This window comes from Onychomys torridus, chromosome 7 (genome assembly GCF_903995425.1).
Source record: "Onychomys torridus chromosome 7, mOncTor1.1, whole genome shotgun sequence".
Taxonomy (NCBI): Eukaryota; Metazoa; Chordata; class Mammalia; order Rodentia; family Cricetidae; genus Onychomys; species Onychomys torridus.
The window spans coordinates 15,620,210-15,645,674 of NC_050449.1; the positions used below are offsets into that span (position 1 = coordinate 15,620,210).

Here is a 25,465-nt window from a genome sequence, read left to right on the forward strand (position 1 = left end):
CAGGCGGGCCTCATGCAGCCCAGGCTGGCCTCATGCAGCCCAGGCTGGCCTCATGCAGCCCAGGCTGGCCTCATGCAGCCCAGGCGGGCCTCATGCAGCCCAGGCGGGCCTCATGCAGCCCAGGCTGGCCTCATGCAGCCCAGGCTGGCCTCATGCAGCCCAGGCGGGCCTCATGCAGCCCAGGCTGGCCTCATGCAGCCCAGGCTGGCCTCATGCAGCCCAGGCGGGTCTCCCACTCTGTGGCTGAGGGTGACCATGAACCTAGCACTGGGATTACAGGCTTATGCCAACATACACAGTCTTCTACCACTCTGAGGATAGACCCCAAGGCTTCCTACCATGCCGGACAAGCACTCAACCACCTGAGACCCAGCTTGCCTATGAAGCTTGTCTAAATTCATTTTTTTTTTTTATTTTGGCAAAGGAGTAAGAGACACATAAGCAAAAAGGAGACTGAGAAAAATGAATCTGTTAAAACCTGACCCTGGCAGCATATGGTTGGGTGAGAATTTGGCTTGGAGTTCCTCAGCAGAAAACTCAAAAAGAGAAAACTGGTCACTTCTGCTGTCCCTGGTGTCCTGAAAGCAAAGTACACCAGATGCTCCCAAGAAGCAGCAACTATTTTTGGTACTGAGAACAGGCGGGGATTTCTCCCACGGCCTCCCAAAAAGGACTCTGTGATGTCACCCACGTCTTTCCGGGCAAAATCCAAAATCTTTCCGGTTAGGAGCTGCCCTCCCCCTCTCTCTTCTCCCCCTCTCTCTTCCCTCCCCCCTCTCTCTTCCCTCCCCCGTCTCTCTTCCCTCCCCTCTCTCTTCTCCCCCCTCTCTCTTCTCCCCCTCTCTCTTCCCTCCCTCCTCTCTCTTCCCTCCCCCCTCTCTCTTCCCTCCCCTCTCTCTTCCCTCCCCTCTCTCTTCTCTCCCCTCTCTCTTCCCTCCCCTCTCTCTTCTCCCCCTCTCTCTTCTCCCCCTCTCTCTTCCCTCCCCCCTCTCTCTTCCCTCCCCCTTCTCTCTTCCCTCCCCTCTCTCTTCCCTCCCCTCTCTCTTCTCCCCCCCCTCTCTTCCCTCCCCTCTCTTCCCTCCCCTCTCTTCCCCCTCTCTGCCTGCCCTTCAGTCTCCTTCTTTCTCACCTTTTCTTTATTTTCTTTCTTTCTCTTCCTTCCCTCTTTCTTTTTTTTCCCCCAGACAAATTCTCAGTCCGTAGCCCAGGCTAGCTCAAACTCACACTCTTCCTGCCTCTGCCTTCAGAGTGCTGGGACTCCAGGTGTGCATCACCACACTTGCCTCTGGATGTTTTTCACTATTCCATCAGGTAGAACCCACTCCGCAAGGTCCTGCCTGGACTCCTGCCCTCAGTTGATGATTGGAGTGCTGTGTCACCCAGGCAAGCTGTCTAACTTATCTGTGCGTGTTAACTCCTGTCCCTACCTTTTTTTTTTTTTTTTTTAAAGATTTATTTATTGATTATGTACATAGAAGAGGGTGCCAGATCTCATTACAGATGGTTGTGAGCCACCATGTGGGTGCTGGGAATTGAACTCAGGACCTCTGGAAGAGCAGTTGGTGCTCTTAACCACTGAGCCATCTCTCCAGCCCCCGTCCCTACCTTTTAAGGGTTCCTGGGAGGATGAAATAGCTTAACAAGATAGCCAATAACATATGTATTTAGAAGTAGAACAGTCCTAGGCAGACAGAGTTACACAAGTTGGCTACCATCACCATTACTCTGCACAATTTTCTTGATCATTCGGAGGATGGGGCCCAGGGCCTCACATGTACCAGGCAGGCACTCTACCACTGGGCTGCATCCCAGCTCTGCAGCTATTATTAAAATCGCCACCTTCATAATACTCAAAGGCCAATTAAGTAACTTTTTGGTGTGTGTGTGTGTGTGTGTGTGTGTGCGCGCGCACGCACGCGCACCAGAGGACAGCCTCAGGTATCACTCCTCAGGAGTCATCCACCTCTTTACAAATATTCTTATCACTTTGTGTGTCAGCATGTGGAGGTCAGAAGACAATATTGTGGAGTCCTCCTCTCTTTACATCTTTACGTGGACTCTGGGGATGAGACTCAGGTCCACAGGCTTGCATAGTAAGCACCTTTAACCACTGCACCATCTTGCCAGCCCCACCTTGTGTTTACACAGACTGGCTGCCAGTGATGCCCAGGGCTCTGCCTTTCTCTACCTCCCCAGTACTGGGATTCCAAGCATGTACCACCCACCAGGCTTAAAAACAGGGTCTTTGTGTTTGTAAGGCAGGCACTTTCCCAGCTCAACCATCTCCCAACCCTGTGCTTGTCTTTTTCAAACTTAATTTTATTTATTATCATTATTCTTGTATGTGAATATGCGTGAATGTGTGATCACAAGCAAGCAATTTGAATGTAGAGGCCACATGACAGCCTTGTGGGCAGGTTCTCCTTCTGCCCTGTGGGTTCTGGGACTCAAACTCAGGACTTGCCAGCTCCCTAGATTTTTGTGTTTGATTTTTAATCACTATACTTCAAACCCAACTCCTTTCAAAGAAGAGAGGTTTATTTACCTCCAACTCTAGAGGTCCAAGGACATAGTGCGGTCAACAAGGTTGCCCTAGAGACAGCCATATGATGGATGGTGTCACAGCTCACATCAGAAGTGTAAAAATCCCTCATGATGGGCAGTGCTAATTATCAGCTTGACAGGATACAGAATCACCTGGGAAACGGGCATGCCTGTCGGGGTCCTTTTGTTTACATTAACTGACGTGGAGAGACTCTTCGTCGTTGTGGGTGGGACCATTCCCAGTGCGCTGGCTCATTTTTGTCACCTTGATACAAGCTGGGAAGACGGAACCGAGACTGAGAAAATGCCTCCATCAGATCGGCCTGTGGGTCAGTTTCTTGATTGACAATTAACGGGGGAGGACCCAGCCCTCTGGGGCAGTGCCACCCCTGGTGTGTATACGAAGGTGGGCTGAGCAAGCCATGGGGAGCAAGCTAGCAAGTCTCCACTGCGGTTCCTGCCTCCAGGCTCCTGCCTTGACTTCCTGCCCTGACTCCCCATGTATTGGTCAAATAAACTTATCCCCCACTAAGCTGTTTGGTCATACTGCGACCACGGCAAGACTGAAACCAAATTTGGGTGTGAGTGCTAACAAAAAACGGAGACAGTGGGCTGAGCATCAGTGGCCATGGCTCTCCTCTGTGACTGGATACTGCATGACCTCCGTTGGCTTGACCTCCCTGCCATGATGGACTCTACCCCGAACCACAGTCAGACTATTGTTCGTTTTCATTAAAAATCTTTTTTTTTTAATTTTATTTTATGTTTATGGGAGTTTTGCCTGCATATATGTCTGTGTGCCACACACATGCAGTTCCCACAGAGGCCCCAAGACAGTGTTGGGTCCCTGGAACTGGAGTTACAGACAGTTGTGAGCTGCTATGTGGTTGCTGGGAACTGAATCCAGGTCCCCTGGAAGAGCAGTCAGTGTTCTTAGCCACTGAGCCATCTCTCCAGTCCTGTTGCTTGATTACTATGGTAGGGAGGGACATGTATGCCTCAGCATGCATATGGAGGTCAGAGGACACCTCTACAGAGTCACTTCTCTGTCCGCTCTCACGTGGGTTCCAGGGATCCAACTCAGGCCCCCAGCCTTGAGCAGCAAGCCCCTTTACCAGGTGAGCCCTCTCGTTGGCCCTGTGAGCCAGAATGGGTCCTTGGTCTGTTCAGTTGCTTTTGTCAGGGTATATTTGTCACAGCAACAGGGATACTATGGCACATCCCCAGGTCAGAAGCAAAGGAGGCTGGGCCCACAGTCCCTCCCAAACGTGGCAATCATCCAGCAGGCCACACCTCTCTTTTGTTTGTTTCAGACAGTTCTCAGCATGTATCCTTGGCTGTGCAGACCAGGCTGGCCTCGAACTCACAGAGATCTACCTGCCTCTGGCTCCAGGGAACTGGAATCAAAGGTGCATGCCACCACCACCCCCCCAGCTCCGCTTGACTTCTTAAAGAACACACTGACAAGGGCTGGGGTGTACCTCAGTTTAGAGGTAGAGTGCTTGCTTGTTTAGTATATATGAGGCAACTCCATCCTCGGGGGTGGGGTAGGGGGGAGTGGGGGGGGCAGGGAGGGAGAGAGAGAGAGAGAGAGAGAGAGAGAGAGAGAGAGAGAGAGAGAGAGATCCCAGCATCACAAAGACTTGGAACCTGTGGTGCTGAGGTGCTGTGGTGCTGAGCAGGGACTGAAGGGTACTGAAGCCCCGTAACAGCTAGGCATCGATGGTGCTCTTAACATCTGCTAACAGGGTTAATTCTGGTCACAAGGCTGAGAGGTACCACTTTTCTCTAGGGTCGAGAGAAGTGGAGACCTCCACCACACAGTGACAAAGCCTGTCAGTAGTGCAGCCAGACATGACCTCCCTCCGGGCTACATGATCACAGCGAACACACCATGTTGCTCTCCCTGTCCTTTCCCTCTAAACCTGGGTCCCCATGGCCATTCAGGCCTCAGGTATGACTGAGACAGACCCCTGCCCAAGACAGGAAGTGGCATGGGAGTGGGGAGTTTTGTCTGTCTCGCAGATGTTTATTGAATGGCTAAATGTTGATAGGCTGGTAGGTTAGAGCCCACATGTCTTCTTCACACATTCACAGTGAACAGTGGCCCCCCACACCATGCCGCTCCCTCGCCCTCTCCCAGGAGAGCTGTCTGAGGTCAGGCAGACACAAGCTCCTTCCTAGCAGGTTCCGAAGCAGACCTGGAAGAGGAGCTGTGATAAATGAATCAGGGACACGTCTGGCTGCTGCATCTGAACCGTGTCAGCAGCCAGCCCTTTGGAGGGCTTGAGATAATAGCCAGCTGCCTTTGTCAGACCTGGTGGTGCCGACCAATCTCAACTGAGTGTAAGCTCGTCAGGCCTTAAAAAAACGACAGCAGCTCACCCAGCCAGCTTAAGGGCGGGGAATTGTTGGGGGGGGGCTCCCTCAGTTTGAGCCACAGTGGCTCTGCCCAGGGACTGGGAGGCAGAGCAGATAATGTTGTTGAGAATGCCCACCCCCTCACCCATTCACACATTCAGTCACTCATCTACTTATTCTCCATCCATGATCTATCCATCCATCCAGGAGCCATCTAACCATGATCTATCCATATATCCATCAGTCTATGATCTATCCATGGCCATCCACCCGTCCATGATTCATCTATCCATCCATATGTATCCTCATTCATTCATTCATCTACTAATTATATATTCAACCATTCCTGGACCTATTAATTAATCTATATTTTCTTTGTCCATGTATTCAAGCACCCATCATCTATTATCTCTCCATCCTTCATCATCTACCCATCCATCCATTTCTATATTCTTGTTTGTTTTTTTGTTTGTTTGTTTGTTTGTTTGTTTGTTTAGCTGAGGATCGAACCCAGGGCCTTGCGCTTGCTAGGCAAGTGCTCTACCAGTGAGCTAAATCCCTACCCTTCTATATTCTTTCATTTATCCATCCACCAGTATACTCATTTTGTGTGTATATATATTCTTATATATATGCTTGTGTGTGTGTACACATGTATGGAGACCCCACACTGGGGTTTTTCCTCTATTGTTGTCCATCATATTTTTAAAAGTGTCTCTAGCTGAATTCACTGATTCACTAGGATTGCTGGCCAGAGCGCTCCAGGGATCCCCGTCTCCACCTTCCCAGAGCTGAGGTCACAGGTGCATGCTGCCATGTGAAGTTTTTACATGGGTTCTGAGGTTGCAAACTCAAATATGCATATGTGCACGGCACATGCTTTACCCACCAAGCCATCTCCCTAGCCCCAGTTTTTGTTCATTTTAGAAAGGGTCTCCTGTAGTTCAGGCTGGTCTTGAACTGCTGCCCTCCTGCCTCTACCTCCTGAGTGCTGGGATATCAGAATGCCTACCATGCCTGGGAGGGACATAGCACAACATGAACAAAGGTCAGCAAACAACCAGCAGAGTTGAAGTCCCCTAGCTCTTAGCTGAGCCATGTTAAGGTTTGGGTACATGTGTGTCTTCTAAAGGTCCCTGTGCTGGAAGCTTGGTCGTGGTGATTAATGGAGGCAGTTCTCAGAAAAGCCTGCCTGACCTGTAGCAGTTTCCTCCAAGGTTAAAACCTTCCATCTTGAGGGGAAATGTTTGTTTGTGTGTGTGTGTGTGTGTGTGTGTGTGTGTGTGTGTGTGTGTGTGTGTGTTTTCAAGACAGGGTTTCTGTGTGGCCCTGGCTGTCCAGGGACTAGCTCTGTAGACCAGGCTGGTCTCAAACTCAGGGATCCACCTGCCTCTGCCTCCCAAATGCTGAGATAAAGGTGTGCTCCACCACTGCCTGATGAAGGGAACCCTCCTAAGACATAGTGTGAAAGAAACAAGCACTGAGGAGACTTAGTCTGCTGACTAAGAGCACTTGCTACTCTTGTGGAGGACCAGAGTGTGGTTCCCCGATCCTACGTGGTGGCTCACAGCCATCTGTTAACTGTAGTCCTGGGGATCCAACGCCCTCTTCAGCGGGCACCAGACACAAGCAACATACATTCAAGTAAAACACCCAAACACACAAAATAATAAAACAGACAAATCTAAGTTGTTTTTAAGAGAAGTGAAACAGCAGGGTGTTTTAGGGCAGGATGTTTACCAGGAGCCCAGACAACAGGATGTTGTGAAGCAGCACTTCTCAACCTGTAGACTGCAACCTCTGTAGGGGTCCAACGACCCTTTCACAGGGGTCACATATCAGATAGCCTGTATATCGATATTTACATTACAGCTCATGACAGTAGCAAAATTACAGTTAGGAAGTAGCAATGAAATAATTTTACAGTTGGGGTCCCCACACTGTGAGGAACTGTATTAAAGGGTGGCAGCGTTGGGAAGGCTGAGAACCGCTGTTTTAAGAGGTGGTGAAGCAGTCCTCCTTCAAGGAAGCACCTCAAGACAGGAAGCCAACAACTCCAAATAGCTTCCGTCCCTGAAACTGACCAGATCCACTAGGCCCCTCCCCGCTCAAGAGTATGTAAGTTGTAAAGACAGACAGTTGAGGGTCACTCTCAGACAAGACAAGCTGAAAAGAAGACCCTAAGGCGAGCCCAGCAGCCTGGAAGAAGCAGGGGAGCACCTGAGCTCTCTGGGAAGGATGCTCTCCAGCCTGTGCGGCTGCCTGCAGGCTGTGCAGTGTACTCAGGTCCCCAGCTGTGTGAGCTGTCACCCATGCTGGGGTGGGCCTTGGGGATGCAGCTGCCTTGGAGTCCTTTCCGCTCCTGTGAGTGACCCCTCCTCTATATGTCTTAAGTAAACCCAGTAAAGCATATTGGTTCTCCAAGTCAGACTCCAGTGTTATTTGCCCTCTGGTCTGTCATCAGCGCCCTCTCTGGAGATATTTGCAGATGTTTGCTCACCCAGAAGTCTCATACAATATAGACTAATGTTGGCTCATGGGTGAGTTAGTCCCCACAAGAAAGGGTCACTATAAAAACAGCCTAAAACTAACTAACTAACTAAATAATAAAATAACTACAAAGGTTGAGCCTTGCCAAGCATGTTGGGTCACTCCTGCAATCCCAGCACTTGGAGGCCGAGGACAAGACAATCATAAGTTCAAGGCCAGCTGGGGCTACATGTGGAAACCCTGGCTCTAACTACAACTAATAGGTAAATAACAGAAGTGAGCCTGCATCCTGAATAGCCCTGGCTTTCTGTCACATTGTTTGTCCCTTCTGTAGTTATTTCCAACGTTGTGATGACATCCAGCATGAGCCTCTTACCAGAGGAAAAACTCATAGGGACACCCAAGCTTGGAGTCTCAGACTCTACACATTTCTTCTTTATACATGACCCAGTCCCTGGAATTTTGTTAGAGTCAAAGGAAATAGAGTAACCCAGCCCTCCTCCCCCTGCTTAAATGTTCCCACAGTATTTCGGGTACATACACAAACTCACACACATACATATGCATGCACTCACATACGCACATATATACACACTGTGACAGTGCTAATTGACAACCCTATGCAAGAAATCCTTTAGTAGTACATCCATGGCAACCATACTAATGAATAATAAATAACAGTGGATGATGTTTAATTCACCCTGCTGAGCGATATCCTGTGCTAAGGGCTCAGCAGCCAGTTTCTCATGAAGAACCCAGCAAGATTAAGCCATAATGAATGTTCAAGTCTTGGATCTGCTCCTTCCTCTTGCTTGGCAGGTTGCCAAGCACATCACTTTGTCTGTGTCATCTATAAAATGGCAATAAAATTGTGTTCTCAGGATGGGCGGTGGTGGCACACACCTTTAATCCCAGCACTCAGGAGGCAGAGGCAGGCTGATTTCTGTGAGTTCGAGGCCAGCCTGGGCTACAGAGTGAGTTCCAGGACAGGCTCCAAAGCTACACAAAGAAACCCTGTCTAGAAAAAAAAAAAAATCATATACCTCACTACACACATACAGAGTACACATACACACCATATATATATATGTATACACACACACACACAGCACACATATACAAACACACACACATATATACACACACATACACACAATAAATAAACAAAATAAAAAAAATTAAGGTGGTGCATGAACAGGGAAGGTCTTTGGTGTTGTCATTGAGCTCTGGCCTCCACACATGCTACAGAAACATGTAAAAACACAGCTCCACCATTTCAATAGTGTGTGAACCTGAAGGCTGCTTTGTACCATATCTGACCCAGTGTGGGTGTCTCAGGCATGCTTGGGGATGTCATCAATTACTATCCATCCAGAGCTAATCCCAGTGCTGAACATGTGATCCACACAGCCTCAGGCTCTTATCATTCACTACCTGCAAGCTTCCAGAATGCTTGTGGGTGCCCTGCTGACTTCTTTTCTAATAAACGTCTTCCTTGAAATAAGTTTAGATTTACAGGAAAATTCCACAAGACAGTCCAGGGAGCAGCCGCCTGCCCCACCCTCCCCAGCACATTGATCACAGCGGAACCCCAACACCACTAACTGAATTCAGACTTGCCCAGTCTCTCCAGTTTTCCCACTCAAGTCCTTTTTTTGGGCCCAGAATTCAATCCAAGATCCCACACTGCACTGAGTCACCTCGTCTTCTTACTCTGCTCTGGGACAGTGTCTCCACTCCTTCCTGTGACCTTGACAGCCTGGAAGGACACTACTCAGAGATTTCGTAAAATGCCCCACTCGCCGTTTGGTTTTGCAAGTCCATGATTACCCAGTTCTTTACATAGAACCTCATTCCCAGATCCTCCTACTGGTTCTTAAACTCAGGTGTGGCTCAGTGGTAGAGCCCCTGCCTAAAATCCCCCAGTGAGGGGCTGGGGGCATGGCTCAGGGCAGAGCCCTTGCCTAGAAGACCCCAGTGAGGGGCTGGGGGCATGGCTCAGTGATAGTGCCCCTGCCTGGCATCCCCTAGTGAGGGGTTGGGGGCGTGGCTCAGGGGTAGAGCACTTGTGAGCATGCACAAGGTCCTGGGTCCCAGTACCACCACCAAACCCCCCAAAAAGTAAAATAAATGGGGACCAAGACTCATGTCCCTAAACCCCTCTCATCTGTCTGCAGGTCCCCTCAGATGGCTGCTGTCTGTCAGCAGCAGCTGCAGCTGAATTACTGAATGAACAAATCCCAGATCCGCAGTCATGTAGCTCTCAGCCCACAGTTCGGCTTGTTCTGTCGGCCTCCCTGCCAGAGGCCAGATCTAGTGAAGTTCACAGAGACATAAAAACGCCTGTCTTCTCAGAAAGATTCCGTTTTGATCCTTTTTGTGTTGACATCAAGGACTCATTTCTTTAATACTTAGCGGCTTTTGAACCAAGGAAGGGAGCAGCTAGCCGCATTTGCACCAGACAGCTGGTTTTCCAGAGGATGCCTCTCCGGAGCCTCTTCCTTCTACTTTCTCCCAACCTGTCACTCACCATCTCGCCTTCTTCCTCCCTGGTTTTCCCTGGGCCTCCGGCAGTGATGGAGCAGTCAGGCTGAGGGTTCTGGAATTATCCACAGACTCTGTCTGAGGTCTTCCTTGCCACACAGCCCAGGCAAGCTTAGTAAGAACCAAGGGCCCAGGTTGCCGCAGCCGATTTAAAATAAGTGTTTCAATTTTTAAAAAGAAGATTTGTGTTATTTTTACTCTGTGTGGGTGGGGGGGGCGAGAGAGAGAGAGAGAGAGAGAGAGAGAGAGAGAGAGAGAGAGAGAGAGAGAGAGAGAGAGAGAGAAAAGAGGGCTTTGGATCCTCTGGAGCTGGAGTTGAATGGGATTGTTGTGAGCCACCCAACTTGGCTTCTGGGAACTGAACTCAGGTCCTCTGCAAGAGCAGTGTGGACCCCTAATCTCTGAGCCATCTCTCCAGCCCCTTATTTGTTTTTTAAAATGGGTATTTATTTATTCATTCATTCATTCATTCATTCATTTGGGGAAGGGCTGTCATGGTGAATGTTTAGAGGTCAGCTGACAACTTTTGGGGGGTGGTTTTGACCCTCTGACATGTGGGTCCCAAGGATTGAACTCCATCCAGTCCTCATGCTTCCTGGCAAGTGACTTTATCGAGTGAGCCAGCTTGCAAATCCAAATGAGCAGTTTCAAGTCACATCATCGTGAATGTCTTCATATTTGCAGTGGGGATCAAAAGGCCAGCCTCTGGGTGCGCAGAGCAAGTAGGTGCCCTTTGCTAGTCGGTAACCCGGAACCCCCCTTTAACATGCAGCCTGCAGATCCGGTTGCTTTCTCAGCCCTGGGAGGCAGGGAGTGGAAGATATATGGTGATTTCTCAGTCTGCAGGGTCCCTGCTGCTGGAAGCCCGGTTCCGGTTTAATCTCTCACCTGAAGTTTGTCAGAAGTAAAAATGAGCCCGGATGAGCTTTTTAGACACTTCCCTCGACTTACAGGAATTCAATTTCTGGCCAGGGTATAAATCTGCAGCCCTTGGTGCCCGCGGTGGGGGCTGGGCCCGAGCTGCGGCAGGGGCTGGAGTTCGGAAATCAATCCCGCTGCGCAGAGAGGTCGGCGCGGGAGAAATTTATCTTCCGTGGCTGGCGGAGGCGTTTGTTCGGATAGCCAGGGACACCCGGGCACAAAATGAAACGTTTGCTGCAAGGAGGCTCCCGGGCAGGCTGGAGACAGACGGTGGAGGCTGTACACGGGCTGGGACGTGAGGGAGCCGGAGCTACCTCCTGCCCCACGAGCCCCAGGCCGGCAGCTGCCCCGCCGCCGCTCCGGACGCCTCGATGGGGACTGCTGGGTGCTGGGGGTCCCGGAGAGCAGCTAGTTTGCTGCTTCTCCCCTGCTCTCTCTCCTTTTTTTTCATTCTGTGCTGTTCATGGAATACAGGGCTTGAGCATGCTAGTCCAGAGCTCTGCCACTGAGTCCCAGTCCCTCCCTGCAAGATGCTAGGCAGGGTTCTACCACTGAGCCACATCCCTAGGGTGGCTACTTCGTTTGGGTGTCCAGACCCCATTCATCCCTTGGGTGTACCTCTGGACATACATTCCAAGGTTTCAAACAAATGTCTACATGCATTCGGTCCTCGATCTGAGTTTTCTGTGTTCAAATCTTAGTTCTGCTGTGCAATGTCAGGCTAGTGACTTAACCATTCTGTACTTCAGCTGTTCGGCTGCAGCTAGAGGCTAAGAATAACAGGGATCTCGGAGGCTCTGAAGAAGCTGTTTACCTGCTGACATGGCAGAGCACATGGGAGGCAGAGGTGGGGTGACCCAGAGTCCAGGGGCAGCCTGGGCTCTATAGAAAGACCTGGTCTCCATACAAGCAAACAAAAGCTTCCCTATGCAGTGTGGCACACAGGGCATGTCATAACTGTTTTCAGAATAAAAATAAATGGATGCGCCTGGCACTCAGGAGGCAAAGGCAGGCAGGGTCTCTATGAGTTGGTGGCCAGCCTGGTCTACATAGTGAGTTCCAGACAACCAGGGTTACACAGAGAGACCCTGTCTCAACATAAACAAACAAACATTTTAATATTTCAGAATGGGTGTGGCCTAGAGTACAAAAGAAAAGAACAGTCAGGTAGTCTGAACTTAAATGTTTTTTTTTTCCCAATTACACTTTATGTATGTATGTGTATGTACGTATACATGTGTTTATGTATGTGTGTGTATGTATGTATGTTTGTGCACATGTCATGGCAAATTTGTGGAGGTCAGAGGACAACTTTCTGGAGTCGGTTCTGTCTTTCAACACTGTATGGGTTCGAGGGTTCATACATAGGTGGGCCAGCTTGGTGGCAAGTGCCTTCACCCACTGAGCCATCTCACAGGCCCCTGAGTTGGCTCTGCAATACCAGAAGCGGGAGAGTTGTTTACCCTCTCTGAGCCTCAGCTCCCTCATTTCCCAAACAAGGAAGCCGATGACAGTACAGTTGATGGTTTGTGGATGCAGGGAGCCAGTGTATTCTGAGCGCTTAAAACCCCCACCCAGTTCAGGGAGAGCTCACGAGATGCCTGTGGCCATTTTCCTCACAAAGGGGGTTAGGACAGCAGCTTCTGGGCTCCCAAATTTACACACAAGCCAAGAAGAGACAGGCGAGGAGGCAATCTTAAAAGGGTGTGACAAGTGCCAGATGAGGGAAGTTCCGGGCTGAATGAGCAGGGCTGGCGGAGGGCCAGCATCCTAACTAAACGCAGCAGGTGGATGAGCTGGGGGCCATGGGGTAGGGAGGCTTAAACTCTTGGCAGAGGGAACAACACCAAAGGTCTGGTATCTGCTCATCCCAGGAGCATTCACTAAGCACCTACTATGCACCGGGTACTATCCCAGGCTCCAGGAATTCAGCCATAAATGAGGTCCCTGCCTTCCTTAAAGTCCTACCCTAGTAGAGCAACTCAAAAGTTATCTAAAGAGAGGCTGACGATTAAACTAGGGGTGAGGGTGGGAGTGAGGTCTGGGAGGTGAGCTAGAATGTTCTCCTCTTTCCTCCAAATCCAATTTCTCCTCTGCTATGTTCTCTGTGTAGGAGGCCTATGTAGGCATCACTTTTATTACTGTGACAGAATGCCCGAGGCTGGTTAATTTATAAAGAAAAGATGTTTATTTAATTTTACAGTTGGAGAAGATGAAAGACAAAGACCAGCTGGGTAGCTGGGTTAACCACAAGGTCCCCTTTATCACCATACTAGCCCTGAACTCATTATGTAGCCCATGCTGGTCTTGAACTCATGGCAATTCTCCTGTTTCAGCCTCCCAAGCACTGGAGTTACAGGCACACACCACTTTATCAATTATTCTTGAGTTGCTGTTGGTTGACAGAGCATGCATTGGGTCTTTTACAGGTCCTGTCTCCACCCACAGCCACACTGGGTGTTAAGGCATGTGCTTCCAGGAGGGGGACACAGTTGATCCCATAACTGAATTGAGCCAAAGCAGCCAAAGAAACCCAGTTCCACACATTTTTGTACTTTCCCAGGTCTTTCAAAGAAACTCATATCCAAAGGCAGAAAGCTATGGCCCAGCATTTATCTAGCATGCACGAAGCCTTGGGTTCTGTCCCCAGGACCCAAAGAGAACTACACAAAGACAGAATGCAGTCACAGGAGAGTGGGCGGTGATGGCCACCTGGGTCACCCAAGCCCTTTGTTAGTAAGAATGGGCCACTTGAAGGGAAAATCGATCCTGGCAGAGCTGGGGAGCAGCAGCTCCCATGCAGAGAGGCCCTCTGCCCCTGGGCTCCTTTGAGGATGACGACAGCCAGCGGGAGCCTGCCATTGTTCTGCCAGGTGGCTGAGCCCAGAAGGGCCTTCAATCAGCAGGCATTGTGGCCAGCTGCACCTGTGTCCCGCCCGCTGAAGGGGCTCTGGCAGGCGCGTCCAGCCTCAGCGTTCTGGAGACCAGCTCCTAAGTGGTAATTGCATTATCACCCACGTGCATGCCAGGCACACTGCATGAAAGGCTCAGACACACAACCTCACCCACTGCATCTCAAAGAGCTTCACATAGTGCCTACTCCTAGCCCTGTGACTTTGGGCAAGAGCCTTGAACCTTACTGTGCCTCAGTTTACCTATTTGTAAAAACAGAGCTTTTGGTATGTCTTGGGCGACCAGTCTCCATTGGCAGGGGATGCTAGGGCATGCCTTAGAAAGAAGGACCCGTGGCAGGGCTTCTGTGTCCTTCCAGACTGGAGAAGTACCCGCCAGTGCTAGGTGGGCCCAAGGAGGGACTTGGAGATGAGTGGATGGCTGAAGAAGAACTGGGAAGCAGTGAAGATGGGCGCCTGTCAGATGTTACCAGGGGCTGGAGCTGGGGCTGGGCAGCTAAGAGCACTTACTGCTCTTGGAGAAGACCTGAGCTCAGTTCCCAACTCCCACATCCAAAGCCTCACAACCGTCTGTAGCTACAGCTCCGGAGGATACAATGCCCCCTTCTGGCCTCTGAGGGCACTGTACTCACATGACACTCCCACACGCAGACACACACCCACATACATAAAATAAAAATGATTAATCATAAAAAAAAAAAATGCTGCCACCCCAAGGTTGGGCAGCAAAAAAAAATATGTGCTGGCCAGTTTTCTGTCAACTTGACACAAGCTAAAGTCGTCTGAGAGGAGGAACCTCAATAGAGAAAATGTCTTCATGGGGGCTGGAGAGATGGCTCAGAGGTTAAGAGCACTGGCTGCTCTTCCAGAGGACCTGTGTTCAATTCCCAGCAACCACATGGTTGCTCACACCCATCTGTAATGAGATCTGGTGCCCTCTTCTGTGTACATAAAAAAAAAAAAAAAATCTGTCTGTAGGCAAGCCTGTAGGATATTTTCTTAATTAGTGATTGGTGGGGGGCAGGGAGGGGCAGCCCACTGTGGCTGGTGCCATCCCTAGGCTGGTAGTTCTGGGTTCTAGAAGAAAGCAGGCTGAGCAAGTCATGATGGGCAAGCCAGTGAGCAGCTTCCCTCCATGGCCTCTGCATCAGCTCCTGACTCCAGTTCCTGCCCTGTTTGAGTTCCTGTCCTGACTTCCTTGATGATGAACAGTGCTGTGGAAGCATAATAAACCCATCTCTCCCCAAGTTGCTTTGGTCATGGTGTTTGTCACAGAAATAGTAAGCCTGACTAAGACAGATGGTGTGGCCAGAGTCCAAAAATTGGAGCCACTGTTCAGGACACTTGGAAGTGGGAGACTAAACTAGAGAGGGAGGAGAGGGCATGACAGCTCCTCACAGTTGTATGTACCCTCTCTTTCCCCCTCCTCCATCACCCCTTCCCCTTCCCTCTGTGCTCTTCCACTGCCAGAATCTCGAAGAAAGCCAGGGAGCAAGGGCACTTGGGAAATGTAGTTTTCCAGAGCAGCACAGAAAGGCGTCTGACATGGACACCAGATACACAACTGGCACTCAGAACTGACATCCCAGAATACTGCTCTCCAGTCATCCAAACCAAGCTACCCACTGTGGGACATTCACCTTGTTCACACCCCCAAAACAAGACTTGGAAGGAAGGAGGATAATGTTCTGTGTTTCTGTTCTTGTGTTTATTGTTGTTTTTGTTTTTGAGACAAGGTCTTTCTACGTAGCCCTGGCTGTCCTGGAACTCACTATATAAACTAGGCTGGCCTTGAACTCAAAATCTGCCTGTCTTTGCTTCCCAAGTGCTAGGATTAAAGGTGTACACCACCACATCCCACAGTTCAATTTTTTAAAAAATATTTATTTTCTTTTTATTTATAGGTATGTCTGTGTGAGTGTATGCCACATGAGTTCAGGTACCTATGGAGGCCAGAAGAGGGTGTCAGACACATTAGAACTGGAGTTACAGGCAGTTGTGGGTGCTGGAAACCAAACTCGGGTCCTTAGCAAGATCAGCAAGCACTCTTGGCTGCTGACCCATCTCTCTAGGCACCATCCTTCTTATCCATCGTGAAGAACAAGGCTGAAAAGTCACCCCCTCCAAGAAGTCCTCCTTAATTGCCCCCTAAAAGCAGACCTTTATTTTGACTTATGACCATCATTTGTTTGTTTGTTGTGCACGTGTGCAGTCTATGGGTGTCGTCATCACACACGCCACAGCTTGCCTGTGGCCATCAGAGGACAGCTTTACAGTTCTCCCTCCACCATCTCAGCAGCCCCAGACCTTCTTAGTGTCCTTGCTGACCCTTGTCAGGATGGAAACTTTATCACCACACTTAGTGAGTGTGGTGGATGAACCGTGCTTCCCCCCACAAAAGTCTCTGGGTTCCCAGCATGGCAACATAAGAGGGGGCATCCTTTAAAAGATGGGACTGGTAAGAGGTCATCACTGCCCCTCCCAGGAAATTATGGTAATTCTGGGGAGGGGATCACCCTCCTGTTCAGTCTTTCCAGAAGGTTGTTGTAACAAGTGAGCTTAGAAGTGGGAATGTGATGCAGAAGTAGAGCTCCTCTGCCTTAAAATCCCCAGAGGGCCTGGGAGCGGGGCTCCATGGTGGTACATCTGTGTAGAAGAGCGTTCCTACCACAAAGTTCTCATCCAAACCCTCTGACACCAACCCCATACCCTTGAACTTCTTGCATTGCATGCTAAACTTTTTTGCTTTATGAAGTTATTCAACCTCAGGCATTTCATTACAGCCATCAGCTAATCAGGAGGGAAGTGACCGAGGACAAGAACATCCTGTCTCCTTCCCCACGTCTAAAACACCTCTTAGCACCTGGTAGATGATAAATAAGTATCTGCACAGTATTTCCAGAAAGAGAGCCCAGGTCAGTGCCATTTGCTTCTATGCTAAGCAGAAGGGTTAAGAGCATGGGGCTAGGGAACTGTAGAGAGGCTGGTCTGCACTTGCTGCCCTCACCCCCATCTGGCCCTAAACCCTCCTGGTTCATTGAATCCCTCCATGCTTAAGTAAAATGTCACCACCTCCAAGTGGTGTCACTTCCAAGATGAGGGTCACTTTGTGTGTTCTCCACTGCATACACCTGGCTAGCTGGCCAGGAACTTCCAGGGATTCTCCTGTCTCTGTCCACCTCTACATAAGAGCACCGGGATTACAGTATTTGCTATCACATAGGTCTTCATGTGGGTCCTGGGAATTTGAATTCAGGACCTCACGATTGCACAGCCAATCCTACCCACTAAGCCACCTTCCTAGCCTTTCCTTCCTGCTTCCTCTCAGCCTCCATTGTTTTTCTCTACCTTCTTTTATTCCTTCTCTCCTTTCTTCATCTCTTTCCCTCCCTGTTGTCCTCCCTCACATACTGGAAAGAGCTGGCAGGCCACAGGAGCCCAAAGGAACTGACTGAAGGCATGCCTGTTTCCTAAGGTTTTCATGGGACCCTTCCTCCTGTCCTTCCCCCTGTCTGTCCTGCTCTGACAACACCCTCTCTCCTCTCAGACACAAACTGCCCCATCCCCATGCTTTTTGAGATAGGATCTCACTATTTATATAGCTTGGGCTGCCCTCAAACTCTCAGCAATATGCCTGCTTCGGCCTCCAGAGCATTGGTATTAAAGGCATGAGTTGCCATGTCCAGTTCTGAATATGGGTCGCTAGCTAGCTCTAAGTTTGTGCAACTTAGAAACACACAAACCCCAGAGTTGGCTGACTTGAGTTCAGATCCTGACTCCTCCACTTTCTGGCTGTGTGACCTCGGGCAAGTGATCTAACCTCTCCGAGCCACACTTTTCCCATCTGCAAAGCAAGGGGCAGTGGCAGTGCTTCCCACTAGGGGTAGGAGAGCTGAATGAGCTCTCAGCTTGTTTAAGGCATTGTCTTCCTCAAGGCTCCCTTTTGAAATTCCCAGGCAGATCAGGGAAGCACAGGCCAAGTCTCCAGCAGCGAGTTAATGAATCCAAAAGGGCCCTCAGCTGTGTCATGAGATGTTCAGAGCCAAGATGGCCTGATTTTCAGCCCCAGGGAACTGAGAACAGGGACTAGTGTTAGGCAACCATGCTGGGGTTGCACAAATGCGCAGTGGCCCCGTGACTCTCACTGGTAGGGCCCAGGGAGCACAGAGCTGTTCTTGGGTTTCTGCCTGAACCCCCATGCAGATGAGATATGCTTACCATACAGCTGTCAGCTCCTTATCCACGGCCTCAGCTTGGGGAGCATCACACTCTGGAGAAGACTGGAAGACACCCCCGCTCCAGGAAGCAGGTGTTGATGGCCAATGTAAATGCCCACCCAAGTTCATCCAGACCAGTGGTTCTCAACCTTCCTACTGCCTCGACCCTTTAATACATGTTGTAGTGACCCCCAACCATAAAATTGTTTCTGTTGCTACTTCATAACTGTAATTTTGCTACTGTTATGAATTGTTATGTAAATATCTGTGTTTTCTCGTGGTATTAGACAACTTCTATGAAAAGGTTGTTTGACCCACCAAAGGAGTCACAACCCACAGGTTGAGAACCACTAGTCCAGAGGGAGGAGTCTGTAATACAGTTTGTATTCCAAAGTGCCCCATCTGCCCTCGTGTGTGTGTGTGTGTGTGTGTGTGTGTGTGTGTGTGTGTGTGTATAAGAGAGAGACAGAGACAAAGAGCCTGTGTGCACCTGTGCACATGTATGTGTGCATGGAGGCCAGAGGCTGACATTAGATGTCTTCTTCAATTGCTTCTCCATCTCAGGATTTTTTTCATTTTGAGGCAGGGTCTCTCACTGAACCTGGAGTTCACTGACTGAGCCAGGCTGGCTAGCCAGCCATAGGGATCCTCTTGTCTCTGCCTCCCGAGCAGTGGTCCTAGGAATGCACTGTGAGTAGGTTCTGGGAGGTTAAACTCACAGCCTCAAACTTTCATGGAAAGCACTTTAACAAGTGAGCCCTCTCCCCCACCATGGTCTTTTTTTATTCATTTATTTTTGGGACAGGGTCTCATGCAGCTGACCTCCAACTCTATGAAGCTAAGATTGACCTTGAATGTCTGATCCTTTTGTCTCCACCTCTCCTGGGATTACAGGTGTGTACCACCATGCCTGTTTTTTGTTTTGTTTTGTTTTTGTAGTGCTGGGGATGAAACTCAGGACCTTGAGCAAAGCAGGCCAGACCTCTACCACTGAGCCACAACCCAGCCCCTCACTGGGGGGATTCTAGGCAGGGTCTCTACCACTAAGCCACACCCCAGCCCCTCACCTCACTGGAGGATTCTAGGCAGGTGCTCTACCACTGAGCCATGCCCCAGCCCCTCACTGGGGGATTCTAGGCAGGGTTCTACCACTGAACCATGTCCCCAGCTTCTAATGTACATATTTAAAAAATAACAAAGAGGTTGTGGGGTGGCTTAGCCAAAAACTGTTTACTTAGCAGGCATGAGGCTCTAGTTTCCACCCCTAGTTACACACACACACACACACACACACACACACACACACACTCACACACACTCCAAATATCACTTGTAAGAGATAAGACTCTCAGCATGTCCTTTATGCAGATGGAAAAACTGAGGCCCAGAGAAGAGACTCTGGATTTGGGTCACAGGTCAGGAAGGGGCTCATGAGCTAGGGTATGGCCTTTCTACAGTGTGTGCCAATGTGTGAGTACCCCCTTTGCCCAAGTGTGAACAGAGGAGATAGCTTAGCAGATTCTGGTCCACTCTGAACAGCTAGGTGTTTACATGGGTGTGTGCAAGGGGTGGGGGGCAGACTCTAGTGGGTGTGAATGCATGTCTCTTTATTCATCTGGATGCAAACATGTGTATGCCATGAACAGAAGAATGCTAAACTGTGTGTCCAAAGGTCAGGGAGAAGGATCAGAGGATAAGGATGCAAGCATGAGGGTCTGAGTTCTAATCCCAACTACCCCTGTAGAAATTGGGCATGGGTTCCTGTAATGCAGCACTACAGGAGGCAGGGACCGGGGGACCTCGAGGTGTGCTGGCTGCCAGCCTAGCTCCGGCTTCAGTGATAGATCTCATCTCAAGGAGTAGGCTACAGTGATAGCAGGACCCCAGTGTTCTCGGGCCTCTGTGTACATGGATGTGTGCATCCCTATACATGTGTGTATATGCCACAGATACATGCATACAGAACTATATATTCACAGTGAAGCTGTGTATGTTTTTGCACACATGTGTACATGGAGGGGCAGCTCTAGGAGGCTCCACAGATCCGGTACTGAACTTGAAGCCCTCAGTGGGTGAGGGAGGTACCCACCAGCCACGGGCCTGTTATTTATAGATGGATCCAGCTTCATAAATTTCAAATGTTTCTTTTCTTTTTTTTTTTTTTTTTATCTCCCTCACTGCCAGGACCTTATAAATATTCATGAGTTTCCTGCCTTGGAATATCTGAGTAGTTGGGAGGAGGAGGAGGGCTGGCAGGGAGAGGGTCCCTGGTGGCATCAGGCGGGTGAGCCAGTGGGGAGAACGGGGGTCCCTTTGGGTTTTTTTTTTTTCTCGCCTCAAGGCTGTCCTTCCAAGCCACAGCTGGCGCGATGGAGAAAGCTGGCCGCCAGGATGGAGTTCTTCCAGCGTCTGGTTTTATTCTTCTCTGACGGCCGTGGAAAACTACCGCCCACTCTGGGGCAGAGAAGGCGTCCACACTGGTTTCTCAGCTCTAACTGAAGCTCTGGGTGGGAATATTGGTCCCCTAGTGTCCCTAGCTACAGACAAGCAAGGGTCCACACAGGAAGGGACAGATGACTTCATCCTAAAGGCAGGAAGGGAGGGTCATATACTGAGAAGGGGGTCCAGCAACACAGCTCAAGATGGGAAAAGGCACTGTGGCCAAGCCTGACAACCAGAATTCAATTCATGGAATCCATGTGGTGGAAGGAGAAAACTGACTCTCCCAAGTTGTTCTCTGACATCCTGGGTCCTGGCATGAATGTGTGCATGCGCGCACACACACACACACACACACACACACACACACACACACACACACACACCATGTGTGTGCAGAAACACAGAATAAATAAATAGACTATGAAGAAAAAAAACATGCATGTAGGTGGTGTATGTATGTGTGTGACATCACTATGCATGTATAAGAGACCGGGGCAGACACTAAACTTTTTGTTTGTTTGTTTTTGTTTTTGTTTTTTGAGACAGGGTTTCTCTGTGTAGCTTTACACCTTTCCTGGAACTCACTTGGTAGCCCAGGCTGGCCTTGAACTCACAGAGATCCGCCTGACTCTGCCTCCAGAGTGCTGGGATTAAAGGTGTATGCCAACACCACCCAGCGACACTACACTGTTGACAAATACAGTATTGGCCCAGTGAGATGGCTCATTGTCACCAAGGCTGATGACCTGTCATTTCCCAGATCCATATGGCAAAGGGAGAGAATGGACTCCCCCAAGTTTGTCCTCTGCTTTCCCTCATCACATCACAGTATGTCTGCCTTCCCCCATGCACACCACAGTATGTCTGCCTTCCCCCATGCACACCACAGTATGTCTGCCTTCCCCCATGCACACCACAGTATGTCTGCCTTCCCCCATGCACACCACAGTATGTCTGCCTTCCCATGCACACCACAGTATGTCTGCCTTCCCCATGCAAACCACAGTATGTCTGCTCCCCATGCACACCACAGTATGTCTGCCTTCCCCATTGCACCACCACAGTATGTCTGCCTTCCCCCATGCACACCACAGTATGTCTGCCTTCCCCCATGCACACCACAGTATGTCTGCCTTCCCCCATGCACACCACAGTATGTCTGCCTTCCCCATGCACACCACAGTATGTCTGCCTTCCCCCATGCACACCACAGTATGTCTGCCTTCCCCATCTACACCACAGTATGTCTGCCTTCCCCCATGCACACCACAGTATGTCTGCCTTCCCCCATCTACACCACAGTATGTCTGCCTTCCCCATGCACACCACAGTATGTCTGCCTTCCCCATGCACACCACAGTATGTCTGCCTTCCCCATGCACACCACAGTATGTCTGCCTTCCCCATGCACACCACAGTATGTCTGCCTTCCCCATGCACACCACAGTATGTCTGCCTTCCCCATGCACACCACAGTATGTCTGCCTTCCCCATGCACACCACAGTATGTCTGCCTTCCCCCATCTACACCACAGTATGTCTGCCTTCCCCATGCACACCACAGTATGTCTGCCTTCCCCATGCACACCACAGTATGTCTGCCTTCCCCATGCACACCACAGTATGTCTGCCTTCCCCATCTACACCACAGTATGTCTGCCTTCCCCATGCACACCACAGTATGTCTGCCTTCCCCATGCACACCACAGTATGTCTGCCTTCCCCATGCACACCACAGTATGTCTGCCTTCCCCCATGCACACCACAGTATGTCTGCCTTCCCCATGCACACCACAGTATGTCTGCCTTCCCCATAAATAAGTGTAAAAATTTCAGACTAAATTCACAACTCTGCTCTTGGGTGCCTGATAGGATATTCTTCCTACAGTGGCCACATGCTTTCCTTCAGCCAATGCTGTGCATGCACAAGTTGGAAGAAAACTTCAAAAGTTGGTGAGTTGGGGCTGAGATGATTCAGTGGGTAAAGTGCCTAACATGCAAGCATGAGGACCTGAGTTCTAATCCCCAGAACCCACATAAAGCTGGACACAGTGGTACAGGACTGTAATCCCAGAGCTTCGGGAGTGAGATGGGAGGTAGAGACAGGAGAATCCCAATCCTGTAGTGGGTAGCTGTTCCAGCTTTGACCTAGAAGCACTACCCTTGGTGAAGCCCATTTACTGGCTGTAAGTTACCCCAAAATAAATCTCCTTTTTAACTACATGGAGTTGCCTTAATAATTTCCCCCAATACAGCCCAGCTGACATATCATGGCCAATGATGTTGTATGCCTTCTGGAGTACATGTGCCCTGTATAGCCCATGTAAGAATGTCAGAGGACACACACAGACACACAAAAGATGAAAGAAAATCCATTAGAGGAGGAAAGACTGTCCGGCTTCATTGCTTCAGAGCTCTCAGCCCGTGGCTTTGGGTCTGAGATAAGACCAAACATCATAGAGTGGGAATGCGTGCCACAGGAAAGCTCCTTACTTCAGGGCAGCCAGGAAGCAGAGAAAGAGAGGAAGGCACCAGAGACAGGAGATCCACTTCTAGACATACCCCCAGTGACTACTTCCTTCAAGCAGACCCCACTTACTAACAGCCCAGTCAGCTGTGAACATATCTGGAGATGGGGTTAGCACCCTCACCATCTGTGTTCACTCAGTAGCCCCACCTGCTGCGAGTCTTTGGGGAGCATTTTACATCCAAACTACAACAGCCAGTGCGTGCGTGTGTGCGTGTGTGCGTGTGTGTGTGTGTGTGTGTGTGTGTGTGTGTGTGTAGTCTGTGATGTAAACGTGACTCCAAGCCAGGCCTGTTAACAAACATCTGTCATCCCAGCACTTAGAAGATGAAGGCAGGCTGGGCGGTGGTGGCGCACATTTTTAATACCAGCACTTGGGAGGCAGAGGCAGGAAGATTTCTGTGAATTTGAGGCCAGCCTGGTCTACAGAATGAGTTCCAGGACAGCCGGGACTGTTATATAGAGAAATCTTGTCTCGGAAAGCCATTAAAAGAAGGAGGAGGGGGGGGAGGAGGGGGAGGAGGAGGGGGAGGGGGGGAGGAGGAGGATGGATGACATGGAGCTCAAGGCCAGCCTAGACTACATAGAGAGTTTGAGGACAGACTGGATGATGTGAGACCCTGTCTCAAACAAACAATAACAATTAAAAAATTCAGACACTCAACAGTTTGTAATAAATGAGTCAATAAGTAGGTAGGGAAAACATGGCCCTGTCAATTTCCCCAAATAAACACATTATCTGGCTCTACCTGTATGAATTCTGCTCTGATCTCTCTTAGGATGTGGGTTAGCTCATGTTTTAGCCCTCCTTCACTGTAGCCTGACACAGCCTCCAGTCATCTGGGGGTCTCAACTGGCCTGTGGGAATGTCTGTGGGTGACTATCTGATTGATGACTGAGGGAAGAGGGCCCAGCCTCTGTGGGCAGTGCCACCCCTGGAAGGTGGGCCTGGGCAGCAGCATTCCTCACTTGTTTCTGTTTAAATTCTTGTTTGAATCCCTGCCCTAACGCCTCTCAATGATGAACTGTGACTTGGAAGCGTAAATCACATAGACACCCACCCCCACCGCTGCCAAGTTCATTTGTCCAGAGTGTATTATCACAGCAACAGACAAGCAACTAACTAGAGAGCCTGGTCCATGCCAGCACTCAGCTCCCACCTGATGTATGCCATGACTTAATTCAACCATGGTCTATCTTAAGATCCAGGTCAACCCTGGTCTAGGCCAGCAGTTTCACCCTGGTGTATCTTAGGATCTGGGTTGGCCTTGTTTCTCTGGAGTCCACAGCACTGCTTTGGTCTGTTGAAACTTGGATTTGTTTCTAGTCTAAGTTCCAAGGATCTGGGGTCTAGCCTTAGATGCATATTCAGCCCTTCTCAATCTAGGTTTGGGCTTGATCAAAATCTGGCAGAGTCAACTTTGGAGCATCTTAAGACCTGAGGGTTGTTTCTTTCAGGACCTGGAGTCTGATCTTAGCTTGGTCTATCTCACCACATGGGTCCACCAGGTGACCCCACAGTCACAGTGCCCTAATCTCTAAACACCTGTCACACACAGAGCCCACCCAAACAAACCCAGGGCCTCTCAGATAATCACCCACCACAAATGATGGCTACGTTCCGGGATAAGGGAAGGCAAGGCCATTCCATTTTCCAACATGATTATCTGGAATTCATTCTTTCCTTAGAAAGTATAAGCCCCCCCCCCCTTACTCTGTATCCCAAGATGGCCTTGAATTCCTGACCCCCTGCCTCCACTTCTAAGCTGTGATGACAGGCATGTACCTTCACACCTTTATTTTATCCCCCACCTCTTTCTCCCTGTTTTATGTTTATTATTTTAAGTATATTATATATTAGTATGGTGCATATGATGTCTCCTTGTGTGTGCACATGCATGTGTGTGCATGCATGCACAAGTGCAGCAGCATGGGTGTGGAGGCCAGAGAACAACTTGAAAGTCAGTTCTTTCCTTCCACAAAGTGCAACCCAGGGATTGAACACAGGCCCTCAGGCTAGGCAGCAGGTGCCTTCCAACGGAACCACCTTGCTGGCCCCATGTCTTGGTTTCTATTACATTTTAAAAATTTATTTATTGTGTATATATGTTCATGTGTGGGCATGCACCACAGTGAGCATGTATTCAGGGAACAACGTTCAAGAGTCAGTTCTCTCCTTCCAGCACGTGGGCCCCAGAGATCAAACTCAGCTTGCCAGCACCTCTCTCCACTGAGCCATGCTGCTGGCCCTGTTTGGGGACTTCTCTAACAGTCTGTGATCGTGGCTGTCAGTCAGTCTGTTCACAGAACACAAGAATGCGTGGCGGGGTCTGTCATCACCTCTACCTCAGTGTCACTCCAAGGTGATTCTCACTTGTGAACTCACCCTGAGCATGACACCTTTGGAAGGAAGCGCTCCTGGTCCCAGGGCCCAGTCTCTGCCAGCTGGTACTAGCAAACAACCCACTGTGGTTTCAGTATGAAGTATCTCCCACAAGATCGCACAT

The 25,465-nt window shown here is 49.8% G+C and overlaps 1 protein-coding gene across 3 annotated transcripts in view; it reads right to left on the reverse strand.

Moving 5' to 3' along the window:
- The window catches only part of Olfm2 (olfactomedin 2), an 81,445-nt gene that overhangs the window by 17,245 nt on the left and 38,735 nt on the right, over window positions 1-25,465 (reverse strand). Inside the window, exon 1 of one of the 3 annotated variants that reach the window (XM_036193509.1) lies at window positions 9,926-9,948. The exons of the other annotated variants lie outside the window; for them this stretch is intronic. Within the exon in view, the coding sequence (XP_036049402.1) occupies window positions 9,926-9,928 (3 nt within the window). The 5' untranslated portion in view covers window positions 9,929-9,948. Of the gene's footprint in view, window positions 1-9,925; window positions 9,949-25,465 lie in introns of those variants that run through there. 3 annotated transcript variants of the gene reach the window in all.